The sequence below is a fragment of the Microtus pennsylvanicus genome, chromosome 5 (genome assembly GCF_037038515.1).
Source record: "Microtus pennsylvanicus isolate mMicPen1 chromosome 5, mMicPen1.hap1, whole genome shotgun sequence".
Lineage (NCBI taxonomy): Eukaryota > Metazoa > Chordata > Mammalia > Rodentia > Cricetidae > Microtus > Microtus pennsylvanicus.
The window spans coordinates 76245321-76265558 of NC_134583.1; the positions used below are offsets into that span (position 1 = coordinate 76245321).

General features: G+C 43.5%; 1 protein-coding gene across 2 annotated transcripts in view; it reads left to right on the forward strand.

Annotated features, from left to right (window-relative positions):
• Dock1 (dedicator of cytokinesis 1) overlaps nucleotides 1–20238 on the forward strand; it is a 496042-nt gene that overhangs the window by 173567 nt on the left and 302237 nt on the right. For both annotated transcript variants that reach the window (XM_075972578.1, XM_075972577.1), the window contains exons 24-25: nucleotides 1057–1127; nucleotides 3897–4003. In XM_075972578.1, the coding sequence (XP_075828693.1) occupies nucleotides 1057–1127; nucleotides 3897–4003 (178 nt within the window). The remainder of the gene's footprint in view (nucleotides 1–1056; nucleotides 1128–3896; nucleotides 4004–20238) is intronic.

A 20238-nucleotide genomic window follows, 5' to 3' on the forward strand; every position in this document is an offset into this window, starting at 1 on the left:
TTCTACATGTTGATATCCAGTTATGCCAGTACCATTTGTTGATTATGCTTTCTTTTTTACATTTGATATTTTTTGCTTCTTTGTCAAAAATCAGGTGTTCAAAAGTGTATGGATTAATATTCGGGTCTTCTATTCAATTCCATTGGTGCTCCTGTCTGTTTTTATGCCAATACCAGACTGTTTTCAGTACTGTAACTCTGTAGTAGAGATTGAAGTCAGCGATTGTGATACCTCCAGAAATTCTTTTATTGTACAGGATTATTTTGGCTCTTCTGAGTTTTTAGCTTTTCCATATGAAGTTGAGTGCCATTCTTTAGAGGACTGTGAAAAATTTTTCTTGGATTTTAATGGGCATTGCATTGAATCTATAGACTACTATTGGTAAGATTGCTATTTTTACTATGTTAATTCTACCTACTCAAGAGCGTGGGAGATTTTTCCATTTTCTTTTCTTTTCTTTTTCTTTCTTCTTTTTTTTTTTTTTTTTTTTTTTTGGTTTTTCGAGACAGGGTTTCTCTGTGGTTTTGGAGCCTGTCCTGGAACTAGCTCTGTAGACCAGGCTGGTCTCGAACTCACAGAGATCTGCCTGCCTCTGTCTCCCGAGTGCTGGGATTAAAGGCATGCGCCACCATTGCCCGGCGATTTTTCCATTTTCTAGTGTCTTCTTCAATTTCTTTCTTCAAAGATTTAAAGTTCTTGTCATACAAGTCTTCCATTTGTTTTGTTAGAGTTGCTCCGAGATATTTTATGTTATTTGTGGCTACTGCAAAGGGTGATGTTTCTCTGATTTCTTTTTCAGCCCATTAATCATCTATATAAAGAGGAATATTTTTTTTTAGTTAATCTTCTATTTTTTTTTAAAGCATGTGGACACAAAACAAATGCCCACTTTGTGGGGATAAATGGTTATTTTTGTTCATTTTTTGTTGTGGCTAAGCCTCATCTGGAATCCATCTTTTCCTCTCAGTTTTTCTGTGGAACTTTATCAGAATTACAATATTATATTAAGATTTGTCTGCCTTAATTCTGCTCACCCTCCCTCTTTCTGGTTTGCAGGGGGCAGCACTGAAGTACTTGCCCACGATCGTCAATGATGTGAAGTTGGTGTTTGATCCCAAGGAGCTCAGGTAACTATCCTGGAAACAGACGTTTGTCATGTGCAGCTTTCTGCCAAAGCATCGAGTCTGGAGGATGCTCTAGGTTGCCGCTTCCCTACAGAAGTCAATTCCCTGGATTGTGGGACATGGATGCTTTGATTTGCCTTTCTGTGGAGAAGGCTTTACCTGCCAGCAGGCACTATTTTGGAGAATGGTTCACAGTACAATGGGACTGTGACCCAATATTGTCTTAGTTTGCCTATCTGTTCCTGTGATTAAAAAAAAAAACCCTCATGAAAGCAACATGAGAGATAAAGTGTTCACTCTGGCTCATAGGTCAGGGTACACCCTGTCATGGCAGGGAAGTCAGGGCAGCAGGAACTATAGGTGTTGTGGCCCTCAATGTGGGGCTCACCACAGATGTTGCCCCCAGCATGGAGCCATGACAGACCTTTGAGGCTGGGCATGTTACATCCACAGCTAAAAAGCAGAAGGCAAGGAATGCATGCTCGTGCTAGTTTGCTTTCCTAGCTTGATACATTCCAGGATCCCCTTCCCAGGCAATTGTCCCACCCACAGTTAGACCAGTCTTCCCATTTTTCATGTCTCTTAGTGTCACTAGAATAAATCCTATAAGCATGCTCAGAGACCATCACATAGGTCATTCTAGCTCCTGTCCATCTGACAGTTAACACTAACCAACATCCCCTAAATTCCCCCCCCCCTCTCTCTCCCTCTCCCTCTCCCTCTCCCTCTCCCTCTCCCTCTCTCTCTCTCTCTCTCTCTCTCTCTCTCTCTCTCTCTCTCTCTCCCTCTCTCTCTCTCTCACTCATTTCTTATATGGGACCTTTCTTCTCTTGGTAGTGCTGCTTTATTATACCACTGCAATTTCTCTCCCTGGATCCTCCTGAATCAGTCCTAAGTATTGGGCTCTGAGCCACAGGCATCAGGGTCAAAGTTGCCATCTACTATGGTGATGATGACGGTGATGATGGTGGTGGTCAGAAGTTGCTGTGTATGATGATGACAATGAAGAGGAGGATTATGATGATGGTGATGATGAACCCTCTGAGGAGATGGTCACTGGTCATTCAGAGTGGAATATTAGTCTAGGGACCAGATTTCCCTTCTTGGTATATGCCCCCTTTCAGTGTTCTATGCTCTGTAATCTGAGGATTGCATGGCTTTCTGTCAAGTGCTTTGATGGGCGTTTAGCCTTTGATCCCACGTGTGAGCCCAGCAGCCCAGTACATCTCTGCTTTATGTTTGTTTGAGGTTTGACACAATGAACTATGTGCAGGAAATGGCACCATTTCTGCTAACCAGACCCTCCAAATATCCATGAGAGGACATTTGTCCCTGAGGGGCCATTTTTCCTTCACTTTATATCCACCCGAAGCCATTAATGTCTTGAAATTGAAGGACAAGGGGCTCCTGGACAGCACTCTCTATGATTTGCCTGAGATTTAGAGTCCATCAGGGACACACTTATTTTCTGCTTCCAGGACCCTGACAGTTGGGTTCTAGCTTAGCAGGCTCCTTATGATGAAAGAGAAACCTTTGTGACCCAGGTTTGTCCAGTCTCCAAAGTCCTTTTCTTGGAGGGTGGTTTTTAAGGGTGGCCCCTGGACCAGCAGCACCCATGGCCCCTGTACTTGGCCCTGAGCTCTTCCTGAATCTTCTTAGTTAGACATGGCTGCCTAGTGCCTGGCTTCCATTAGCCCTCAAGGGATTCCAATAGATATTTGTGATGCCCAGGGGTGGAGACAGCGGGAGGAAATGGAGAAGCTTGTCTGGTAGAATCCAGAACCATAGCCAGGCCTATCCTTGTCAGCCAGTGGAGGGACATCATCCCTGCTTGTGATGGACAGTTTTACCATCCTGTTTCCCCTGGTTCACCTCCCTTCATCCTCTGCTCAGTGCCTACACGTGCCTCATTATTAATGTGTTCTATACCAATTTTACAAATGATACTAAAATCACACACACACACGCATGCTTCAGGCAAGCATTGTTTCTTCACGGTCAGCTTCTGAAATTAAGGTATCTTGTTTTCTTGATCTAGTATCTTCTTCTCCACAGCAATTAGGAGTCACTTTCATGGCATACCATCCCGTGCTGGCTATTTATTTTAGCTACAACATACACCTGCTAGGTACTCTTTCATACAGAGTAGACCTCACACAATCAGTCAGATTCTGTGACAGTGTAGAGCACTGGCTTGATATGACCCTGGATTAGTTTGTCCTTGGCAACTAAGCTGGCTAGTGGCTCAGAATCAATGCCAACGTAGTCTTTTTGATTACAGAGAATATGCCCCTAACTGGTTGTGTCCAGGTTTTCACCATTGTCGAATATGCTAGGATATTTGGGCAGTTTCTTTTTTTCTGAGTACTATAAATAATGCCACTTTAAGTCATATACAAGCTTTGTATATATGTGTACATTGTACATTATATAATATACAACATATGGTAATGTGTTTTTACATTTTCAGGAAATTCTCAAGTGTCCATACCCCTTTCCTTTCCTACCAATATAGCCTGAAGGATCTAATTTCTTTACATCCTTACCAGCACTTAGCGCTGTATGTAATTTGAATAGTAGCCACCCAGGGCTTTAAAACATAGATTCCCAGGGTAAGATTCGGGCCTAGATTTTGTCAAGGCCTTTGTCAAGCTTGGTCTTGACATTTCGGGGCCATTCTCTACCCTGATGAATCTGCACACCTCGGGGACAGCATGGGGTGCTGGGGCTGGCTATGCTTCTGAACCATGTTACTTGCATTTCTCCTCATAGCAAAATGTTCACGGAATTCATCCTGAACGTTCCTGCGGGCTTGCTGACTGTCCAGAAGCTCTACTGCTTGATTGAGATTGTTCACAGTGACCTCTTCACTCAGCACGGTGAGTGGATCCCTGGGAATTTGGAAATCGTCTGGTTGTTCAGGCAGTTCTCTTAGTCAGCCCTAAGGAGGAGAGGTGGCTTGCAATTAAAAGAGCTCAGTCGTTCACTCTAGGAAGGGCTCAGCCCTTTCGAGAGAATGGCAAGTGTCGCACCAGCTAGGTAACAGGCCGTTGAGAGTGGAGGTGACAACGAGTTGTAATTTGGGAGCACATCAGAGCCCTGTACAATCAGCATACATTGTAGCTCTTAAAATGTGCGATTGTCTGTCCTGGGGAGGCAATCACTTAACATCCTTGAGATGATTGCAAGGGGGAAAAATATCTAGTTTTCTTTAAATTTAGAAGTAATGGCTCTATCCTATCCTAACTTCTGGTTTTTCACAGGGTTTCCTCAAATTCTGTTCAGAGTCAGTAGGGCCCTAAAGACGCCGGCGTCCCAAGGAACCTTCTCTTCCTCTTCATTAGCTTCTCCATCCTTTTGGCTAATCGTTTTCTATTTGGACAGATTGAATTAATATTTTACATCTGCCAAGCAATTTTATTGAAAGCTCAGAACCTTTGCATAATCTCTAACCGCCCTCATTTATGGGAGCCGACTTGAGGTCTACTGGGTGACAGCTTGCCTGTGTAACACAGATTTATTCTCTTCTGTTTGTGACCAGGCGTTTGGGGGCTCCATTCTTTTCCTCTCTCCCCAGGGACAGCTCTGTTTCTTCTCCTTGGGCTGTGTTGGGGATGGAGCAGCTCTGGAAGGGAAGTACCCTCTGAGTTTATCTTGCTGAACCCAACCAGGAGCTCAGTGCTCCTGTGTCAGCCCCTGTGCTGCTGTGTGCCTTGGCTGGTTTTAGTTGTCTTTTCTGATTTCACTCTTAAGAATGCACTGAAATGTGTACTTGTATGGAGGGGGAAAAGAGTGTTGATCCTTTATCAGGGTGGGAGTTCTCCACCCTCTGTCCCCTAAAAGGTGAGACCAAATGTGGGTGGCTTTCTGAAGCGCCCTCCCTCTCGCTCCTCTCTGGGGCAGAATCCCTTAGTTTTATTTATAAAGTCCCTATCGTCTAAAACTGGAATCACATGCTCTCAATTGAGCTCTTAGTTCTGTTTCCCGTCATCCAGGCTTTTAGTCAAGGTCTGGGTCTTGAATGGTGTGATTGCCCGGGTGTCTTCAAAAGCTATTAGATGCCATGGGCCCATAGAAAGCTGCTTAGAAGGTTGGGGACCTTGCAAGCAGGTGTCGTGGTGACGACTACTGAAGCCAGAACAGATACGTCCCTGTCCCAATTTATATTTAAGTCCTATTAGGTTCATTATTGGTGAAATGTGCCAACACCTTCCCCATATATATGTGCATCTCCCTTCATTAGCCCCAAGCTCCGACATATTCCACCCATAGTCCTCTGCCCCTCCCACCACTCACACAGGCACCTGGAGCCCCTCCTTTTCTTGTTGCTGAGATAAAACGCCTTAACCAAAGCAACATGGATGAGAAGCGTTCATCTTAATGAAGGTTCAAGGTTCCAGTCCTCTCTGGTGGAGAGCTTGATGCAACTGGTGATGTTGTATCCATAGTGAGGAAGCAGAGATGAACGAGTCCTGGGACACAGCTCATTTCTTTCCCTTCGTGTAACCTAGGACAAGTCCAGAGAACGGTGTGGGTTTTTCCATCTCATTTAATCCAATCAACATCGTCCCCTCATAGGTGGCTTTAATTCTTGTCTCCCAGGTGATTGTAGGTCCTGAGTTTGATAGTTAACACTTGCCATCAGACCCCTCAAGCCCTATGCCGCCCTGTCCCCATCCTTCTATGTCTCCTTTTCTATTCCTAGCATATACCACCCCACTCACAGCACGGCTTCCCCAGGCATCAGCAATGCCATCAGTGATGTCAACCGAACAGAGGTCTGGGGATTTTAGGAACACTGCAGTAGGCCTGTACTCCCACTATAAGTGGTGTAAGTGTTCAAAGAGGTAAGTGCTTGAACATAAACACCAAGAGAATCACAGGAGGTATTTGGAAAAAAAATATTGCCCCTGGCTACAGTGAGTCGTACTAGTGGCTTCTCTGCTGGCTTTGACAGGTATAGAGATGTGTTTGGGGAAGGACTTCCGTGTGAAGGTGTGCTGGCCTCTGTGCAGGCTCCTGGAAGGTTCCATCACAGTCAGCATGAGGCAGTCTTGTCCATAAATACCTCCTTCCTTCCTTTCTGGTTTTATTTACTTGTTTTTGGTTCGAATTGACACAGTTGATTCCATTTTGATTCTAAAAATGTTCACCTCCTCCCGGCTTTTTTTTTTCCTTCTAGAAATATTGTTGATCAATGTATTTAGAATCTGGCTATCTGTCACTGCTGGGGTGGACATCTCAGCCATATCAAGGCAAAAGTGACTAGTGATGTACAGTCAGGGTCATACTCATATCGGCCACACTTGAACAATACAGAGGCTTGGGTACAGGTCTCAGTTGTGTCTTCCTTGGAATCCTTGGTTAAGTTCGGCCTGCCTATCCTGCAGGTGCTAGAGCATGGGGAATGGGCTGGGTTGTCCTTTTAGGTGATTCTACAGCATGGTGTCACACAGCAGGTTCAGAGTTAGTAGGAAATACAAAACAACGTCCACCAGAACAAAGCAAATCCCACTTTTCGTGGCAGTTTGAACTCGGAAGCATGATGTCTGTCTTTCAGATTATACTAATTTTAACCAAAGATGGTCAAAGCAAAACTAGTCCTGAAATATATAACTTAGTGTTCCTGGGAAGTTCTGTTAGGGACCCTCCCACCCCTGCCCTGCAGGTTCAGAGATGAATCAAAACTATGGGTGAAAAAAGACATAATAATCGTAGTTTAAAGTTTGATGAGAGTTTGGCAATTGACATGGTTTAGTTATTTTTATTGCACATATCATTTTAAGATAATGGTCATGACTGACAGCCTCACACCAGGACTTTCAGGCTTTTATAAATCTTATATGATCTTTAGAACATTTGCATTAAAAATAAATATCAAGCATTTTGGAAAAGTAATAGTCGTTTATTTAGCCAGAGTTCTAAAATAATCACTCAAAAGACTTTAAAAGAAATATATACTTATTAAGCCTCCACTTTTGCCCATGCCTATCATCTTAGCCCTCTGGAGGCTGAGGCAGAAGGACTGACACCCACATCCAGACATCTGCATTCTAGGCCAGTCCGGATGACAGTGAATGGGATGACGTCCACATAAACAACCAAACACCAAACAGAGCCAGCCAGCCAGCCAACCAGCCATACACACAGAACAACACAGCAGCAGCAAAGGCCACTTACAGACGCTCTTAAGATTCCATGTTTTAGCCTGACGGTGGTGGCACACACCTTTAATCTTAAGCCTCTGGAGCCAGAGACAGGAGGATCTCTGTGAGTTCCAGGCTAGCCCAGTCTACAAAGTGAGTTCCAGGACAGCCAGGATTGTTACACAGAGAAACCCTCTGTGTTCCGGGGCTGGAGGTGATGGGTTGGAGTTCATGTTTTAATCAAAAGTATAATAGAGATACTGGAAATCACCTTTATAAAACAAAAAACTTTGGGCAGATCTGTATCAAGGAAGCTTGTTGGTTTAAATACTCAGAACTGAATTTTCTTTTAAATGTTAGTTTGTCAATGTGTAATTTTTAAAATGATGTTATGTGTGGTTTAAATAAATTAGTTACCTAGATACCACCAAAATATTTTTTTATACAATTCACTTTTCACAAATTACGATTTCCTTAGACTTTTTGTGTTCTTTTTTCCTTTTTTTGAGGCAGGGTCTCTGTGTGTAGGCCTGAATGTCCTGGCATTCCCTATGAAGACCAGGCTGGCATGGAACTCAGAGATCCTTTTGCCTCTGCCTCCTGAATGCTGGGAGTAAAGGTGTGCGCCACTTGACCTTCCGTAGACATTCTGCAGTTTGAATAAATCCCTTTTCCCATCTTTTTTTTTTTTTTTTGCCTCCCTATGTAGAGCAGTCCAGCCTTTCTCCTTTTGTAGAAAAAGGTTTAAGTTTTCACTAAAAAATTGTTTTCATCCAAAAAAACTCTTTTCATCTCTTTGAACCAAAATATATTATTTTACTTGTAGGTGTAACTTTCTTTGCTTCTATCTCAAAAATTCCTGTTTTCCTTTCTTAAATTTATAAATTATAGTATCCCTCAAAATGTTCAGATTTATATAAAAATTGTCTCTTTCTCAGTAGTTAAAATATGCCTCTTTTGTATTCTTTTATATGTAGTTACATGTGTGAACCAGAATTTTTCCACTCTTCATAACCTATAGCAAGAAGTTAAACAGAAAAATTGATTTTCTTATGCCCGTAACTTATAAAAACGTATTTGTTAATGAACCCAATATCTTAGTTTCTTTTCTGTTGCTGTGGTACAATACTCTGAGTAAACCAGCTTAAGGAGAAAAGATTTGTTGAGCTCAGGAGTCCAGGTTATGGTCCCTCATGGTAGGGAATTTGGGACATTGGGAGTTTGAAGGAGCTGACCGCATCTCATCCACAGCCAGGAGAAAAGTTTAGTGAACGCGAGCGAGAGAGCTCAGCTCCTTGTCTCCACTCTCACACTCTTGTTCCTGCCCACATCGATTAATGTAATCAAGAGAACATTCGAGAAGAGGACTGGACACTGATATCTTCTCTTCTGTGTATTTTTTCCTCCATCACACTTATGCTTGTGCCTTTTGGTTTCTAAGACAGGGTCTTAATGCATCCCAGGCTGGCCTAGAAGTCAGATTCCGTGCTGGGACTGTGGGCTTGAAGCATTGTCCTTGGTCTATTTATGACCATAAACCTCAAACAGAGGTCAACATAACCCTGCCCGGCCATTAAAGTGCGCTTGCGAATAGTCCAGGAGAAAACTTTATTTTTAACTTGCCAACAATTTGGTAAGGCAGAGAAATACAGAAAACAACACACCGTTTATAGATTTGAGTCTGCGTTATATTAATGGATATAATATGGAACTAGGTTGGCCCATTATATGGTTGAATTTAGAGACTTTCTTTGGCTGTCTCGGAACAGCATTATCTGGTCAGGCTGACCCCAGAATAACTTGGATTATAAAGGATCTTTTCTCTGCAACCCTTTCCTTGCTCTCCACTCTTGCAGTCTCAGAGTTCAAGAGCCTGTATTTTACTGGGACTAACTGAAATAAAAAAAAATTTCAGGCAACATTGAATAATAAAATTATTTCGTCAGATGTGTGGCATGCTTCTGTAATTCGTATCACTTGGCAGGTAGAGGAAGTTGCACTATGAGTTCAAGGTTATTCTTAGCTACATAGTGAGTTTTAGCCCTTGGTTGGCTATGTGAGAGACTTTGCAAACAAATGAATACACAGAAATTAATAGAAAGTCGATAAAGGTCAACATGCACACGTATGAAAGAACCATAATTGAAAATTGGCAGGGGAAACAGAGAGATGGACACTTTTTAAATCCTTCGTGCATAAATCCTGAAATCATAGTATAAGAAGAATCTTAGGAGGACTCGCAGGAGTTTTTAAAATATGTATTTGAATCAAACAAAAATGTTATAGCACGTAGTTAACTGATGCAAGAGAATTGTTGCAGACGTGAGACCAGCTTGGGCATCCCACCAAGAACCTGTCTCTAAAGAGAATCGAATATTTGGAACCAAAAGAGATTTTACCATAAAAAGGCTCTAAGGTGATACGTTAAGCTCAGTTATATTAAAAAGGGAAGGAGAAATCCCTGCTGCACTACAGTGTGCAGGGGCCATGGGAACCTATTCCAAACTATTCCCAGGAATTCTGGGTCCGTATTAGTAGGTTTGGACTAAATTCTGCCCAAAGCTGTTGCCAGGTGAATTACTTTGACCCAGCTTTGCCCAAGGATCTTTGTATATTTGCAGTAGCCTCTTCAAAGTGTTTTGTGATAGTTAACATCAGACAGTCAACGTGTGCGTGAGTAAGTGTGTGTGTGTGTGTGTGTGTGTGTGTGTGCATGTGTGTGTGCATGCGCATGTGTTTGTGCAGGTATATATGTTCATGTCTACGAATGTCTGTGGAGGCCATAGGTCAACCTCAGATGCTATTTCTTTCTTTTTTTTTTAAAGGATTTTTCAAATCCCCCTTTCTTTTTTAAATTAATTAATTTATTTATTAAGTATACAGTGGTCTGCCTTCATGTATGCCTGCAGGCCAGAAGAGGGCACCAGATCTCATTTCAGGTGGTTGTGAGGGAACATGTGGTTGCTGGGAATTGAACTCAGGACCTTTGGAAGAGCAGGCAGTGCTCTTAACCACTGAGCCATCTCTCCAGCCCACAGATGCTATTTCTTATGATACTGTCCACTTTGTCTTTTTAAGCAGATTCTCTTGCTGGCCTAGAACTTGCTGATCTGTCTAGATTGGCTGGTTAGCAGGCCCTAGGGATCCACCCTTCCCTACCTTCTCACTGCCAGGCTAAAATACCATGATCCTATATGCGGGTTTTTAGTGTGGGTTTTGGAGTATTTCACCCAGGTCCTCATGCTTGTATAGCAAGTTTTTTTGCTTCATGGGCCATCTCCCAGCCCCAGGCATCGAGCAACCATGCCTAAAATCCCTTCCTCCATACCCTCCTGGCTTCATTTGTTTTCTTCGGGTTTTCATCAATGTGAACATTTCCATTCTGCTTCCCACAGCTCCTGTTTTCCACACAGCCCGTGAGTGTCAAAGGTCAATGAATGAGGAGCACTCTGTAAATTACCAGTGAACTGTCCTCGACCTTCCCTGAGTGTTGGTGGGAGGAAGACCTTATTTACATGTCTTTTGAGATTTTTATTGCAAAACTTGTGCATGCAAATGTGGCTCGAGCTGAATAAGTGCCTAAACATGCAATCTTCAGTGCAAAATATTTAAAGCAGAATTTCTCCTGGGGATATGTTTCAGGGGAAACCCTCCACCTCTCTGAAACTTAGTCTCTCTCTTCAGCTACTAGGAAGTGAAGAGGACGCTGCCGCTCATGGCTGCTGCTCATCTCAGCCTGGCTGTCGGCTGTTGGATGACTACATGTCTTCCATTTGGCTGCACTATTTCTTTCCGCTCTGGTTTTTATACACGTCTTGAGTCCTCTTTGAACCAAGCAACATATAAATAAATTCACAATGAGTTAATATTATTACCCTTTCAAATAATCCATCTTTTACAGTGTAATATCATAATTTGCCTCTGTCTTTCTCTCTGTGTTTCTCTCTGTGTGTTTCTCTCTCTGTCTCTGTCTCTTTCTCTCTGTGTGTGTGTGCATGTGAATCTGTATATATGAGTGTAAAGGCCAGACATCAACATTAGATGCCTCCCTCCATCACCCTCAACCTTGTTTTGTGAGGCAGTCAGTCTCTCACTGAACTTGGAACTTGTTTATTCCATTATATTGTTCACTGACCCCCCCAGGAAGCTTCCTGCCTCTGTTTTCCCAGTTCTGGGATTAGTAGGTTAGGTATATGTGACCATGACCAGTATTTTATGTGGGTGCAGGATCCTCACACCGGCAAAGCAATCACTTTACTGAATGATCCACCTCTCCAGCCCTGTCTGTAACAGAACATTGATGTCCGTAGCAAGTTGTACCCAGTCCGATAATGACATGTGTCAAGAATGTAAAATCCAAAATGATCATAGGCCAAGACAACATCAGTCTGGACCTTCTCATTTTACAGCCAATCAGCATCTGTCATCTATGTTGTAATAAACTTCTTGAATGTGTCCTGAACTTGGAGTGGCTGCCTCCAAGCCTTTTAGAATGCTTTGACTAATATGAAAATCCCCCTGTGTATAGACTTTGGGTTGGGTTTGGGATAACAAAGAAGGCATCTTTCTCATTTGCTGGCTCTGTCCTTTTCCTGAGCAGCCAACTGTTATCTTCTCTTCCTGTCAGGAAAGATGAACAGCTGAAATCCTCCGGTTGGTCTATTCTCACAAAGATGCCATTACTTTTATAAAGTAGTCCATGCCACATTTGTATCAATATTTAAAATAAAGTCATTTTCAGATGAGATATGGGAGCTGTGGTTTTCGTTCTCTTTTGTCTTTCTTGGGTCCTGCTCCTTAGACCTTTGTAGAAGTTGGCTTTGCTGCCTGTGCTATGGCATGTTTACATTGTTGTGGACTGCTGTGTTTGCTGTGCTCCTGGTGCACTAGGGATGGAATCCTTGGGGTCAGTGAGAGCTCCAGGGCTACGTATCAGCCTCTGTTGCCTCACACCATGAAATTAATTGTCTCCAGGTCTCAACGTAGCTGAGAACAAGAAAATTATTTAGTTTAGGTACTAATAAGGATTGTTCTTTGGGAAAAAGGATGTGTTTCATATTTCTTGAAATGGTGGCCATGTTTATAGATTTTACACTCTCCTGGGGTTGCAGATTATCTCTTGCTAGTCAGGAATTGGATTCGGTTCTAGTTTCAGCTAAGTTATTTTATGCGAAATATATGAGCACTGTCTCATTGTCTGGGGTCTTTGAGGGCAAGGAACATGCTTGTGCAGGTAGTCAGTGCGTTGTGTTTCCAGGAGTTTGAGTTTGGCCCATTGCTATGGTCACTATGCATGTGGGTGATAACTGGACAGTACATAGCAGCAAGAATCCTGCCTCACCTCCGGGAGTTCTGCACTCTGATTACACTGGACTCTGGTTCCTGCGGGCTCAGGCTGGTGGCACACTGGCTGTTTCTGATTTCTCTCATCACTTTTCCCATTTGCAGACAGGGAGAGAGAAGATGTACTCAGCGGGGGTTTATTGGGCTACAAGAGGAAATGGGTCATTTGACACAGAAAGTTCGTGCTTGGCCCCAGCCTCCATGAAACTGCCTCACCCGAGGACAGTGTCAACTTCCCTCTGCTCAGAGGCTAGCCTTCTTCTCTATTGTATTTTATTCTGGTTTTAGGATTGCATGGTGTCCAGCCACACGGGGGAGGATGGATCTGCCTATGTTCATACGGAATAAAAGGGGGACATTACCAGAATATAGAAGAGTGGAGAGAAAGCTAGAATATATACACATAAACTCCCATTACACAACCATAATCAGACTCTGAAGCGAATCCAAGTCTCTGCAGTTGCATAGGTAGCAGTTCCTCAGTGCATGGCAGTGTTCCTGACTGAGGGTAGATCCCAGTCCCCGTGCTGCTATCCCCCGTCCATCCCCATCCATCTGCCTCGGATGTCCTGTCTTTGCTCCTCTGCTGAGGTGAAGGGCTTCGGGCTCATTGGCATGCTGTGCATGAGAACCACTGAATGGGTGGTAATGGCTTCCGAGCCTGGGCTCCGATGTGACTTGCCTACTTGAAAGCTGGCTAAACAGATTATGTGCCGTGCAGAATGATGACTCTTTGGATATCATCTGTGGTGTGGAGCGAGCAGATTCTCAAAGCAAGATACAAAGAGAAGGAAGGTTGACGTCTCATAATTTGTGCGTTTGTCACTTTGTTTCCATGTGATTATGTTGTTGCCCACTTATCTGACGAAAGCTGGGGAAATTAAAGCTTAAATCGTGTTATAGAGATGAAAAGCTGTGGGGTAATTAAATTAAGCACGAGAACACCGAGTATAAGATTTGGGCCCACAAAATTCTTTTACATCGATGGCATGGAAATTGGGGTAAATTGAGTCCTACCTGACCATCATCACCTTGTAGGCTAGTCACGAGAAGTCCCTTTGCTTACAGGAGGCCTTCTCTTCTGGATCCTAGACCCTGGGGAAGTTTGTTCTGATTAACATGGAATAGCTTCCTTGTTTTTCTGGACATGGTCTTTTCTTGTTCCCACCCTTACAATGGGCTAGGCGATTGACAGGTTTCCTTTCCACAGCTTGCTACGTGCTTTTCCTTGTGTGTGCTTGTTTGATTTTAGAGGGGAGTGTGGGATTGGATGGTATCTGTGTAGTGTGGTAGCAAGTCTTGGTAGCGTTTTAATACCCTGGTGGATGATCTTTTTATAGACCTGCTATTCTTTGACAGACTGTGGCTGTTGCCTTCCTGGTGACTGGACTCTTTACTATGAGGAGAAGGAAGAAGGAGCCATTCTTTCAAACCCTGGCCATCTTATACTCCTTCCTTCCCTGTCCTAGTCAGCTATAATTATTAATTTGATACAACCCAAAGTCAACTGAGAGAAAAGCCTTGAGTCAGGAGTTGCCTATATCAGAAAGGCCTGTGGTTCTGTTAATGGAGGGTTATCACCTTTAGTAATTGAATCAGGAGTGTCCAGTTTGCTGTGGCCAGCATGGGCTTTCTAAGAATGCTAGCTAAGTGTGAGTGGAGAAATAAACCTGAGTAAGAGCCAGTTAACAAGCAGCATCCTCTGGTCCCTGATGTATTCCCTGGACTATAAATGTGTTCCTGGTCAGAGGTGATGCTAAGTGGAATAGCATGCCATCCTATCTTCAGGTTCCTCCTTTCTGTCCCTGCCCTGATAGCCCCCAATGATGGGCTGTGGCCTGTAAGTAGAGGAAGGTAAGCCCTTTCCTCTCCAAGTTGTTTGTTGTCAAGTGTCTTTTATCAGCGGCACAGAAATCAAACGAAGGGCAGACCCCTTTTCCAGCAGGGCTCACCTGCCCTGTGGAAACTCATTTATCCTCAGTTTTGAATAATAGGAAGCCTCTTTAAAATTCAGGGCGAAGGACTTTAAATGATGTGTTTCATTCTTCTTTCCAAGGTGAATAATTCTCTCAGTGATCAAACGGAGTAAAACTCTTTGCTAATGGCAGGAACATTAGTTACAGCAGCCTTTCTAAGGCCTTGGGCGATGCCCATGCACCTCTCAGGATTTTGGTATTAGGAAGTACTGAAGCCACAGTTTCTTCACACTAGCCAGACCCTACGCAGAAAGCATCTCTCTATAAAAATTGCCCTGTTCATCAATTTCTCTTTCTTTAGCTCATACACATGAGAAGCTGTTTCATGCAGAACTGTAATAAAATATGTTGTTTTAATGCTTTGATCCATCAACAAATCAAAACAATATTTCTTGAGTTTTTCTACTGTGAAAAACCAGATCTTAAACCCCGAGCTATTCTCAAGTAGTTTTGTTAACTTGATAGATGTTATGCACAGAGGAAAAATTGGGGTTGGGGCTAATTTTGCCACAGTCACTTAATGTCCCACTCATACGGCATTCTGGAACTCTTTAATTAGATAACTGTGCTAATGAATGCTGCCAGCTGCGAACCCCGAAGACTAACTCTTTTAAATAATGCTGTATTCCATCGCTTTCTCTCCCATGTTGTGTGCTCCCCCCCCACCGCAATGCCTCAAGGAAACGTTAAGTCTTGATCTGTTATGTAGTACCTTTTTCTTCCCTCATTCTGTAGGTCTCTCCTCTGTCTTTCATTTTACGTGTTTGTCCAGAGGCCACTTGGTAACACTTTTAGAACTAGCTTACTGAACACAGGAGTTTCTTAATTATACCATTTTAGGTCCGCCATCATTTATTGATCACCTACCAAGTGCTCAGGATTTTTGGTTAGCCAGTTTGAGCCCTCTGAGAGCCTTCAGCATCATCCACATAAAAATGTAGAACCGGAAAAGACTAATTGACTCCATTTACAGAGGAGGGCATGAGGGTTAAATAAGAAACCTTGCCTGTAAGCAAACGCCTAGGCAGGGAGCTGTCCACCACCATGGTGCTGATTAAGGCTCCAACTTGTTTCAGATCCATCATCCCTGCTCCTTATACTGTTTCATGCCCACTGCATGAGTAATTCTCTCTGAAAGCTGAATTTACTTCAACGCTATGCGGAGCAAGGAAAAATAGTACAAACAAATCGATAAATGAACACGTCTGTAAATTAAGCGTAAATAAATCATACGGTGTTGTTCTCATGTTCATGGGGTTTTCATAGTTTTTCTCTTCTATTTCTGTGGGGTGGCTGTAGGAGGGTTGTAGTTTGTGGTCAGATTGCTAGAACTAACAGTACCTTATGGTGTTACTCATCTAAATATTAGCCACTGTTGACTCTACTTTGAGCTCACCTCGGGGCAGGCTTCTGTTTTTGCTGTTTAGTGCTGATATAGAAAGGACAGTCTAAGACTGTCCCCATTTGTCTCATACCTAACCATGCTGTCACCAGGTACCTGGAAAGCTAATTCCTCAGCTCTACAGCTCTTCATTCTTTCTAAGTCCCGAGAGTTCAGTGGTCACTCTAAAAATGATATCCTGGACAAGGAAAAGCCCAAATCTGCATCTGCCAGGATTTTTCGCCATAACTTTACCCGGCCACAGCAACTGTGCAAATCTACCTTCAATGGCACAGACCATCCTGCCTTCACCCACCTGTTTTAACACACACCTCTGTTTCTGTTGAGCCACCAAGAGTGTTTAGAACCCCTGTGACCTAGTGCTGTGTCTTTGGCTACCAACTAGATCAGCTGGCAGCACCTTCTTCCTCAGTTCCCTGGAAACCAGGTATCTTGTATCTCTTTTCATCTCTTCCATGTGTTGAGATTCTCCTCCACAGCCAATCACAATTATAGAATTCTTTGTCAAACCGCCAAGCCCCGTCTATGACCTGCTTCTCTTGACTTAGATGGTAGACTGTCTTCCTTTCCTGCCGTTTTATTTCAGGCTATTGTGCTTTTCATGTATTGACATGGGGCTCATTTATAGCCTTTCTGTTGGCTTTTCATTCAGTTTACCAGAGGAGACGCCATACCTTACGGAGATTCTACTAGAACTTCACCTTTCCTGTTGTACCTTGCCAGTCTCAAAAGCCAAGAGTGTCTTCTGCCCAGCGCTCTTTTTAACATGACTTCTCCTCTCCAAGGTCTCATGCCCACACACTGGAAACATACATTTGACTAGTTTTTAAAATGTCTTTTTAACGTTTATTTATTATTCTCTGTGTGTACCTGCATGCATGCCGGAGTGTACATGTCGGGGTCTGGAGGACTTGGGAAGATCAGTTCTCTCTTTCCACCTTGTAGGCCTTGGGGCTGGGATTCCGGTCATTCGTTTGGGTAGCAGTCAACATTGCTCACTGAGTTTTTGCTCCCCCTTGTTTGACAGTCTCCTTGCTTCTCTGCTCACCCCTCCCATTTCCAGAGCCTCTCCCTTGCTCTGTCATCCTCTCAATTAAGATCCCATGACACTAGGTACCTCAAGGCTGAATCACAGATTGCCACATTTCTGATTCTTTTAGCACACAGGCAAGTGACACTGTTCTGACCAGAATACTTTACAAGGTGCGGTCAAGCTGCCAGGAGGGGAAATGCTGGGCTGGGTTCTTGAGGAGATTCAGTCCCACAGATCAGCAAACAGCGTTCCTAAAGGAAAGCTGTAGGGGTGAGGGTGACTTACTGGCTATTTTTTTTTCACTTGGCACTGCCCAGTCTCATAATTTCTTACTTAAAAATGATTCCTGGGAAAATGGCTTTGTCCTTGACATTTATACATGCCTACATGTATGTGCACAGTCATGGGTCTTTTATAACCAAGTTCTGTGGTGTGGGAGTGCAGTGGCTAATGCTGGCTCAGCTTTTGCTTAGCCGTACAGTTGCTGACTCTGTCTGTCACCAGGTTCCTGTTCCCCACATCTGTGCAATCTGGAGATCAGTAGATGGCTTCTGTGACCCCCGTCTAGCATGGATACAGTCTTGGAGCTACTTCTGCTTAAAGACTCACGTAGATGGAGAAAATCATTTGAGCATATTGAAACGTGGGCACAGGGTTCCTAAATGGTAGGAAAACAAGATGATTGTCTATAAAAGATGAATAGCACGCATTTCCCATTAATATGGCTCTTACTGTTTAATTCTCATTAAAAGTGTTATTCTGGCTTTTGGTTCTATGCAACACACACAAGGTTATTAAATGCACTTTATGGATCATTTGTTTAATGTGACCGAACTAAAAATTAAGAAGCACATTACTCAGTGTTCATAAAAATGAATGCTTTAAATGGACAAATTCATTCTCATTTTTGTGTCTTATTTTAATGTAGAGCTGTAATGGGGTTATAGACGAATATTCTGCTTGGACATTTATAAGCCGATGATGCCCGTTGAATACCTTTTATAAAGATTAATATTTTTTACTCTGTGCCCATTACCAGAGCATTAATCATCCTGGTTTTGGCCCTCACAGCTGCAGATGAGCAGATGTTAATGATTGGAATCTGTGACCATTGCAGAACATGGTGAAGGGAGAGCATGGCAGGGTGGGTGGTGTCATCCCCATGGCAATTTGTATGGAGTGTGGGTCCATAGCAATGCAAAAATAGGAGAGTTATGTTTCCTGTATCTATGCCTCCAGTGGGTGCTGACAGGTACCAAGATGGCCCGGGTTCTCCTGTGATGGGGTGAGTGGTCAGAGAGAGCTGTGACCTTGAAACAGAAGAGACCTCATTCATAAAAGCAAAAAAACTACATGAACTCTTCCTCATCTGCTTCTTTACAAACTTAGCCTGTGCTTCCTGCAGGCGCAGTCTGCGAGCCTTGGGTGTCATTTTAAATTCCCTAGTCCTCAGCAAATGTAGTTGGAAGCAATGTAAATCAGTCACATATTTTATCCAGAATATCATTGCGGTGTGGATTCTATCTCAAACCCACTAATGCCACGCTTTATATTCTTTTATCCATGTTGAGTCTGAGAAGTTCATTGCGTTGTAACTTATAGCACAATTTAAATGCTAAATTCTTACTCTGTCAGAGACCCTGGATCTTTAGTTTTCATTGTATAATACAATTTATTATTCTTAACAGTTGTTTGCAGTAACTAGATTAAACACCACTTTTAAACATTTGAACTTGCAATTCATTTATTATAATTAAATCCAGTTCTATGGTTGTAAACATACACATTTAGAAGGCCCTTTGACAGGATGACCATTTAGCAATAGCAATGGAATGTTCTGCCCTAGAGCCTGTTACCTCCCAGCCATGGACTTTTGACCAGAATTACAATACTAGGCTTGCAGTTCTCTCCATTGAGAAGGCCTCAAATCCATTCAGAAAGCATTTAGTTACTTCATAACAGTGCTGCCTGGAAGACTGGGCTTGTAGCATTAAGGGCCAGCCAAAGTTACCCTAGAAATTGAAGAGATGCTACTCAGGCCTCACCTCTTACTGAGAATCTGTTGAAAAATTGTTACCTGCTGAAGAAAGTCAGTCATTGTTTGAGGGTGTGGTCACTGGCAGCTGGAGAAAGTCAGGCATTCTCTGAGGGTGTGGTCACTGGCAGCTGGAGAAAGTCATTCTCTGAGGGTGTGGTCAGTGGCAGCTGGAGAAAGTCAGTCATTCTCCGAGGGTGTGGTCACTGGCAGCTGGAGAAAGTCAGGCATTCTCTGAGGGTGTGGTCACTGGCAGCTGGAGAAAGTCAGTCATTCTCCGAGGGTGTGGTCAGTGGCAGCTGGAGAAAGTCAGTCATTCTCCGAGGGTGTGGTCACTGGCAGCTGGAGAAAGTCAGTCATTCTCCGAGGGTGTGGTCACTGGCAGCTGGAGAAAGTCAGTCATTGTTTGAGGGTGTGGTCAGTGGCAGCTGGAGAAAGTCAGTCATTCTCCGAGGGTGTGGTCACTGGCAGCTGGATAAAGTCAGTCATTCTCTGAGGGTGTGGTCTCTGGCAGCTGGAGAAAGTCAGTCATTCTCTGAGGGTGTGGTCACTGGCAGCCTTCCTGTACTCCATGATGCCCCACACCCAGGCACATGTGGGCAGTGCTCACTGTTCTTAGTATCTTTGTCACTGTTGTATTGCCTTGAAGAGATACCATGACTAGGGCAACTTTTATTTTTTATTTTTATTTTTTTAGTTTTTCGAGACAGGGTTTCTCTGTAGCTTTGGAGCCTGTCCTGGCCCTAGCTCTTGTAGACCAGGCTGGTCTCGATCTCACAGAGATCTGCCTGCCTCTGCCTCCCTAGTGCTGGGATTAAAGGTGTGTGCCACCACCGCCCGGCCTAGGGCAATTTTTATAAAATGAAGCTTTTAATTGGACGTTTGCTTATAGTTTCAGAGGGTTAGTCCATGATTATCATGGCAGGAAGCACAGTAGCAGGCTGGAAAGGGGCTGAGATCTTACATCCTGATTGGCAGGCAGGCAGAGAAAGAGGCGGAGGTGTGGTATGGGCTTTTAAAGCCTCCCTGCCCACCCCCACAACCGCACCTCCTTCAACAAGGGCACTCTTCCTAATCCTTCCCAAACACTTCCACTAGCTGGGGATCTTGTCTTCAAATGTGTGCACCCACAGGGACATATATTACAAAAAGAAAAAAGATACAAAGTTTGCAAGGACA